Source organism: Myotis brandtii, unplaced genomic scaffold, assembly GCF_000412655.1.
Source record: "Myotis brandtii unplaced genomic scaffold, ASM41265v1 scaffold468, whole genome shotgun sequence".
In the NCBI taxonomy this organism is placed as follows: Eukaryota; Metazoa; Chordata; class Mammalia; order Chiroptera; family Vespertilionidae; genus Myotis; species Myotis brandtii.
The window spans coordinates 907,158-916,149 of record NW_005367874.1 but is presented as its reverse complement, the minus strand read 5'-3'; the positions used below and the strand labels follow the sequence as shown (position 1 = coordinate 916,149).

At 35.9% G+C, this 8,992-nt stretch overlaps 1 protein-coding gene across 1 annotated transcript in view; it reads right to left on the bottom strand.

Annotated features, from left to right (window-relative positions):
• Nucleotides 1-8,992, bottom strand: part of TMEM135 (transmembrane protein 135) — a 219,920-nt gene that overhangs the window by 71,741 nt on the left and 139,187 nt on the right. The window contains exon 6 of the mRNA XM_005875638.2: nt 7,617-7,663. Within this exon, the coding sequence (XP_005875700.1) occupies nt 7,617-7,663 (47 nt within the window). The remainder of the gene's footprint in view (nt 1-7,616; nt 7,664-8,992) is intronic.

The following is an 8,992-nucleotide window of genomic DNA, read 5'->3' as shown; positions in this document are numbered from 1 at the left end:
GGTCCCAGGTTTGATTCTGGCCAAGGGCATGTACCTTGGTTGTGGGCACATCCCCAGTAGGGAGTGTGCAGGAGGCAGCTGATCGATGTTTCTCTCTCATCAATGTTTCTAACTCTCTATCCCTGTCCCTTCCTCTCTGTGAAAAATCAATAAAATATATATATATTTTAAAAAAGAGTACATTCACTAAATGGACAGACTAATTTTCTACTCTCCCCAAAAAGTCAGATAATAGTCATACTAGAGGCCCAATGCACAAAATTCGTGCAAGAGTAGGCCTTCCTTCCCCTGGCTGCCAGCACCAGCTTCCCTTTGGCACCAGGACCCAGGCTTCCCTCCGGCCGCTGGTAGAGGCCTGGTGCATGGGTAGGGGCTGGCTGGTTTGCCCTGAAGGGTGTCCTGGATCAGGGTGGGGGTCCCCACTGGGGTGCCTGGCCAGTCTGGGTGAGGGGCTGAGGGCTGTTTTCCGGCTGGCGAGTGACTAAAGCTTCCAACCGCTCCTTGTTTTTCTCTCTTTTTTTTTTTTATTCTGGGCCAGCTTTAGCTCTGAGGCCTCGCTGCTGAAAACATCGATACAATGTTGCGGTCCGAGCCCGGCTGAATGGAAGCCCTTTTCTGGGGTTTTGTTTAGCTTCTTATTTGCAACATAGTATATAGTTGCTTAGACTTGCAGATGAGAGGCCGGCAAGTGAGGCGGGGAACGTTGGAGTCTGCAGCAAGCAAGCCTCCCTGCTCGCTTCAGTGCCTGGCTGCCGGCCGCCATCTTGGCTGACAGTTAATTTGCATATACTCACTGATTAGCTAATGAAAAGGGTAGCGGTCGTACGCCAATTACCATGTTTCTCTTTTATTAGTGTAGATGACACGAAACTAAGCTTTTGTCTCCTCAGAGGAAGTGATTTACACTTATGAACCCAGGTTTTCTCACCTTTTCAGTTGCTTTGAGGAAAACAACAGTCCTAACAATCTCTATACTTTTTCTTTGCATAGGGTAAATTTTGCATTCTTTGGTAGGCCCACTGGCTTAGTTGCTAATTATAGAACTGCCTTCTTTCACCTTATATATCTTCTCAGGATATATGGTTTTGCAAGCCCATGTATATTTTTATAACAAGTTAATTAAACTTTTAAGAATGACAATGAATTTAGGAAGCCAAAAACATTAGATTTTTTTTCCATTTCCTACCTCTTCTATGCATCAGTCCTGTTTCATTTAAACCATGTGTCCAAGGCTTTAAACGGTTTCAATTTCCTCCTAATCATGTATCATGATTTCTCCCAGACAAGTAGGTTTAACAATCTACCTATATATGTTGCCATTTTGGATCACATTTTAAACTATCTCTCTTCTCTTTCCCAGACCCCAACTTGTCACTCTCTCCTGCTTCTGCAACCATTTTTTATCTCCTTAACCTTTTCCATAGTCTACTGAAATAAATAAAGTAATTAATTATTTACGGAAAATACAAAGAAAAACTCTTAATCCCGTAACAACTTGCCCTTTCTCCTCTCTTGAGTTTACTATATTCATTCTACTTCCTCATCTCACATTTCTTTTTTTATATTTTATTTTTTGTAACTTTATGACAAATATAATTGTATATATTTAAAGTCTACAATATGTCACATTTATTTCTTAATCTACTACCCCAACTCAACCACAGACATTTCTCTAGCAGATTACCACTGACCACCACGTTGTTAGAGCAAATGAACACATTTTAACACTTACCTTACTGAATGTGTACAGCATTACTACTAAAGATAATGTCCTCATTCCTGAAATTCTCTATTTTAATTAATTTTATTTCCTAGTTTAAAAACAGCAATCACTAATTCTAACTCTACTTTTTCTAAGGTAACAATCACTGTGCTTAGCGCTCACATGTATTACTTCAGTATTTTTCTTACACTGCTTGTTGTTACCCATTAGTGGGTCAAAGCAGTTTTTACAACAAATAAAATAAATTAGAATAGAAAAGGTCCAAATGTATTACATGTAGTAAGATTAGGTATTACTCTGGGATGTGTGTGTGTGTGTGTGTGTGTGTGTGTGTGTGTGTATTCACAATTCTTATTTTATGTTACAGCAAAAAAAAGTTTGAAAGACAATGTCTTATTTAATCCCCCAAACCCACTTATTAGGTCCATATAGTAATTTACGTTTTTAATAATGAAGAAATTGATGTATCAGAAACTATGCAATTTGTCACAGTCAAGCAGCTAGAGTGACAATCAAGAAAAGACTCTATTTTATCTCCTAAACTCCAAATACCCACTGATATATATATGACTCTATATGAATGTCTAAAAAAATACTTCGACCTCAGTGTTTGCAGAATCTGTCCTCAATTTCTACACATTTTCTAATTTGTTCAGCTTCCAGTGTTTTGCTCTTCCACATCCAAGCAGCAATCCTCATATCTTAAATCCACTCTTCGCCATATCATTACCACAACTCAGTCATGTTCTCACCATTTCTCTCCTGGATAACTGCTATAATACTCTTCCATTACTTGTCATGGTGTCCCCCTTCTAAACTCCCAATACATTCTCTACATCGCTGAAGTAATACCTTCTAAATAAAAATCTAATTTTTTAGGGCAAACTCTCCTAACCCTAAAGTAAAATATTTAAGATCTGAATGCCATATATAATTTTCTAGACAAGATTTTGTGTATGTCTAGGCAATCCTTTAAGAAATAGAACCTCTATATTTAAAATCAGAAAATGGTTGAAAGACCCAGATCAAAAGTTCTTTACTTGCATTTAAAGTTATTTCAAAGATATTAAGTTACGTTTATGTAAAGAGATTCTAGGACAATCAAACGTATTTCACTTAATAACTGTAGGTTATTCAGCCAATAAATAGTTTCATGTTTCTTAAATACAAACATTACATCTTTATCTTGAGACTAATGAAATGCTTTATTAGTTGTGCCTTTCCAGACAGCTGATGAGAATTTATTAAATGGCAGCCACATCACTACTGTTTCTGTCTAAAACAAAATACATTTTAATTTGCACTGGTTTCTAACTAAAAATGCAAAGCTTTTCAATGTTTATATAGATTGAGATAAGTCTGTTGTGAATCAGTTATAGTCTGTAGATTATGCGCTATGACAAGTCTGAGCCTTTTGTTCTACACGTTTGAACTGTTGCTGCTGTTCTTGCAAAGGCAGGTGGAAAAAATTTCTAGCTAGGTACTCACTAGGATGGGATCAAAGTTTTCATAATATGCTTTTGATACTGTCTATTTTAAATTAAATTATATAAAGAAAAATGAAGCTCACAACTGAAGAGGAAGACAAATAATCCAATTAAAATATAGGACTGGAATAGACACTTCCCCAAAGAGGACATACAGATGGCCAATAGACATGAAAAAATGCTCAACATCACTAATCATCAGAAAAATGCAAATTAAACCCACAATAAGGTATCATCTCACACCTGCCAGAATGACTATCATCAATAAATCAACAAACAACAAGTGCTAGTGAGGATGTGAAAAAAAGGAACCCTAGTACATTGCTGGTGGGAATGCAGACTGGTGCAGCCACTGTGGAAAACAGTATGGTAGTTCCTCAAAAAACTAAAAATGAAACTGCCTTATGATCCAGAAATTCTACTTCTAAGAATATATCCTATGAACTCCAAAATACCAATCAGAAAGGATATATGCATCCCTATGTTATTCACAATAGCTAAGATCTGGAAACAGCCCAAGTGCCCATCAGTAGATGAGTGGATAAAAAGGCTGTGGTACATTTACACCATGGAATACTATGCAGCAGTAAAAAAGAAGGATCTATTACCCTTCGAGACAGCATGGATGGATCTGGAGAGTACTATGCTAAGTGAAATAAGCCAGTCATAGAAAGATAAATATTACATGATCTCACTTATATGTGGAATCTAATGAACAAAATAAACTGACAAAATAGGTCCAGAGACATGAAAGCATAGAACAGACTAACAGATATCTCAGAGGGAAGGGAGCGAGGAGGGCAGGAAGAGATTAACCAAAGAACTTACATGCATATATGCACAGCTCATGGGCACAGACAATAGTGAGGTGAAGGCCTAGTGTGGGCTAAGAGCTGGGTGGAGAAGGGTATAAGGGGGAGAAGGGGGATATCTGTAATACGCTCAACAATAAAAATAAATTTTTAAAAGAAGAAAAATGAAGCTCATTTATATCATTCAAAAATATTAGTGTTCTCCAGATACAGAAACTTAATGTTGAACATAAAACTTATGATGTTTAATGGTATTGCTTGTTTCATTATTTTTTTATGAGCCAGATTCATTGTAATAGTTTCGGAACAGCGTTTGTGCTGTTGAGTCTTTCTTTTGCTTCTCAATTAAAACAAAAAAGAGCTAGTAGTTCAAAAGAAACATTTCTTTTCTCCACAAGATGCTGGGAAGATCCTAGTGAAGCCTGAATCAACGACTATGATGAATTCTTTGGCTTGAGAAAATGTGGATTGCTTTACCCATAAACACACATTTGGAAGTAAAGAAATGTTTTAAAGGGGTGCATGAGACAAAGTATTCCATCAAGTTTTCAACCATGACTTCTGCTTGGCCTGAATTGCAAGTGACAGACAATGCTCTACGGTGAAGCTATGATAACAACATACAAAGTAATAAATCACTGAACAAAGGAGTCAGAGCAATTATGAAGTATGCTCACTAGGGTTACACAGAGAGCCTTTGTCTTTCAAAACATCTTCCAAATATTATAGTATGTGTTGGTATCAATAGACAGCCTATGGCTGGATGGGCAGCTGGTTAAGAGCTAGAAGAAAACTAGAACTCTCTCTTCACATGTTACCTTTATTTAACCCAAGCCTCTAAAGTTCCCAGGATTCCATTTGAATGTGAGCCTTATTTCTGGCATACAGATTGAAAATTGAGATCACCATGTATGAGATAATGTATGTGAAAATAATCGTACCTGTAAAAGAAAGCTATTAAAAACTGCAAAAGTATATTTTCTCTACACATTTTAATAACCAATATTTCATTACTAAAAACATTGTAAGTAAATTCATACAATAAATATTTATGGAACGATTTCCTCAAGTTTTTCTTTAAAAAAAATTGGACCACTTTCTCTCTATTGAAAGGGGGGTCTCATTTCCCTTTTTCCACATTTATGGGTTAGAATAAAAACACAAGTTAACTCATTTCTAACATAAAATATTTCTCTTATCCTCTTCGCAAAAGAGATGACCATAAATGGAGTCCTGGGGACAATATTATTTGATATTTACTTATCAAATGTCATGCAATTAGAACTAAAATGATTGTTAATAAATGGAATAAATGTGTCCTCAAAATATCTATATTTACAATAAAATGAATCTTAACAATAAAATATTGTAATGAAATTGGACTTGCTAACTGTTATGTACAATATTGCTTGTTTATTCCAAACAAACATATAACATTGTTTTATTTGGTTGCAGTACTTTATAAATAGTTTTACTTTACCATTTACCAAACCCATTTGGTTGAGTTATTCAAACTAACTTCTGCCAAGAACACTAGGAATTTGGTGATAGTGCTTCTTTTAGGAGAAAAACAACCCCTTTCCTCAGAAAATCGAAAATGTTTATCTTGGCAGTAAAACCTTATATTGAGCCTTCTGGAAAGTATTTTAAATTGTTGTTTCTGTGACTGAAACAGGAAAAGGCTCTGCAGCTCTGCACCAAAATACATATTTATAGGGTTGATTTTCTTTCTACACCAAAAATACTAGGTTGATGGCAGCAATTATCTAAGAACCATGCTAAAAATTGAGCATTATCACTATATTCAACACACGATTTATTTGTTAAGCCTCAAACACTTCTGATGACTAACAAATGCTAAATGTTGACGAAATATGCTGTCTTCCGGTGCCATATTGGAAAGGGTTATTTTATTTAACTACCTGTTCTGTTAGGAATTTTAACAAAAAGAAAATTTGCTTGATATTATACTTTTCTCTTGTGTATATATAAAAAATATGTTTCTAAGTTTATATCTTTTTTACATTTTCCCCACAAGGCATGCTTTATCTTCAGACAATACAGAACATAGAGATAAACAACATAAACTTGTGCAATATTGTCCTAATAATGTGTCTCTATATGATTATGAAGTCTGGGAAAATTGACAAAAATGAAATAGTTTGCTATTAACTCCTCTACCCTGGCCCAAATTATTAAAATATGAGACAACAGAAACTGTACGGTATGCATGAAGCTGTATTAAAATGGCAGGTCAAACAATTTCACAAAAACCACCAGATAGCTTCAATGATTTTTCTGTCATTATTAACTGTCATAAAATATTACATATCCCATTACCAACCCTTTGCAGATCAAGTTGAAACTTTATCTATTTTTCTTCCTTCTAACAGCCTGGCTGTCCCTTTATAAAAATAATAACATCATCACTTTATATTTGCATAACATTTTTTATAAAGTTAAAATGTGCTTAACAAATATTTGTTTAGGATGTTCTGGCAGGGAATTAGTTGTTCAAAAATTCTGGTATGGTTAAATTATCTCATTTAGGTCAAAAAAAGTAAAATATCTACCAAATATATCTGATTAAAATCCATAACTGCCTTTGTCAATTAAATACAAATTTTAATTTTAAAAGCCTGGTCTTTCCTGCTGTGACTGAATTCTGCTTAAATCCAGAAACATCAAGAAAGGGTCTATTCAAATGAGTGCGACAGGAGTAAACTAAATGGGAATTACGGTCTTACTAAAAAGGAAGACTAGGAAGAAGTGGACTCTTCCTGAACAAAAATCCTATTCTCATGCTGCTATGGTTATGTAACAATGACAGACATCCTTTTCATTGGCACTAAAATCTTGAGCCATCCTAACACTCCCCCTTATTCCTCAGAGTCTCAGTGTCAATGAAAAATACAGCTCTGGCCCTGACCGGTTTGGCTCAGTGGATACAGCGTCAGCCTGCCGACTGAAGGGTCCCAGGTTCGATTCCAGTCAAGGGCATGTACCTTGGTTGTGGGCACATCCCCAGTGGGGGGTGTGCAGGAGACAGCTGATTGATGTTTCTCTCTCATTGATGTTTCTAACTCTCTATCCCTCTCCCTTCCTCACTGTAAAAAATCAATAAAATATATTTTTTTTAAAAAAAGAAAAAAGAAAAGAAAAATACAGCTCTGAGAAGCTGGGCTAATTTAATATTTGAAAGGCTATGATTAATGTGCTAGGTTACCTTCACAGAAGACTTAGATTAAACCCTACCATCACTTTTTCTTCTTTAAATTTAAAATGTTAACTGTATTATAAGAATATCTGAAATCAGGTCAGAAAAAAACACCTATCAGAATTTGAGGACTATTAATTTACATATTCAGCTCTCACATTCTATAAGTAGAATGTGAACAAATAAATCTCCATTCCCTCTTTCTCTATTTACTAAGGAGCGGTGATTTACCTCAACCACTCTAGAAACAAAACAAAACAAACCCATGCCACTCATGGGACACAATTATTTGGGTAACACTTTAGTTACATGGTTGATGAAAATTACAAAGGAGCACTGTTTTTTCTATTAAAATGAGTAGGTGTAACAGAACATACCTGAAAAAGAACATGTACATGGCAGCTGTGATGCAGAACAAAAGGACCTATAACAAGGAGAAAACACATTACTTGCAAATGAACACTGACATTGTCATCGGGCTGTCTAAAAAGCAAAATGCCTACTATTAAATTTTGTACCTGAGACAATTTAAAGATGTGCAAAAGTAGTCATACATCTTTCATTCTCTACATTTCAAATAAACTGTATTAAGGTAATAAAGAGTGTATACACACATATTATATATATATGCTGTAATTACATGTATGTCTGTATATAGACTGAGCAGAAGGATAATACAGTTCAAAAAAGAACAGCCAATTTTTAAAATTATCTCTAAGAATGCCATAAAAAAGAATGAAATCTTGCCATCTACAACAATATGGATGGACCTAGAGGGTATTATGCTAAGTGAAATAAGTCAGACAGAGAAAGACAAATACTATATGATTTCACTTATATCAGGGATCTAAAAATCAAAATAAATGAAAGAACAAAACACAAACAAACTCATAGAGAGGACAAAATAATGGTTGCCAGATTTTCGGAGGGGGTGGGGTTTGGAAGGTGGGGTGAACAAAGTGAAAAAATTAAGAAGTATAAATTGGTAGTTATAAAAATAGTCATGGAGATGAAAAGTACAGTATAGGGAATATAGTGAATAATATTGTAATTACTATGTGTGGCGTCAGGTGGGTACTTGACTTAGTGGGTTGATCCCTTCTTAAGTTATATAAATGTCTAATCACTATGTTGTACACCTTAAACTAATACAATATTATATGTCAACTGTAACTGTAAAAACAAAACAAAAAAACACAAGAATGCCTAAAGAAGCAAGTTTTTAAAAAGACAATGGCTTTTATAATTAAATCAGCAAATTCTATGTAATAAAAGACAAAAAGGGTAATTAACCGTACCTCCGCTATGCTTCCCATTGGCTAATCAGGGTGATATGCAAAGTAACTGCCAACAAAGAGGGCGGCTGGCAGCCACGCAGCTGAAGCGAGCAGGAGGCTTGCTTGCTCCAGTGATGGAGGAAGCCAAGGTTCCCCGCCTGCCGCGGTCTGGCTCTGAGCCCAAAAGCAACAATGTTTCAATTATAGAAGCTAAATAAACTCCAGATACCTGCTTTCAGCCGGCCATGGCCTCAGAGCTGGGAGCGCCAGTGATGACAACAATGTTTCAATTATAGAAGGTAAATAAATCCCAGAATAAAAAAAGAAAAAAAAGGAGAGGCTGGGAGCTTCAGTCGCTGGCCAGCCTGAAAACGGCCCTCAGTCCCTCACCCAGACTGGCCAGGCACCCCAGTGGGGACCCCCACCCTAAAGGGGGTGTGGCCAGCCTGAAAACAGCCATCAGCCCCTCATCCAGG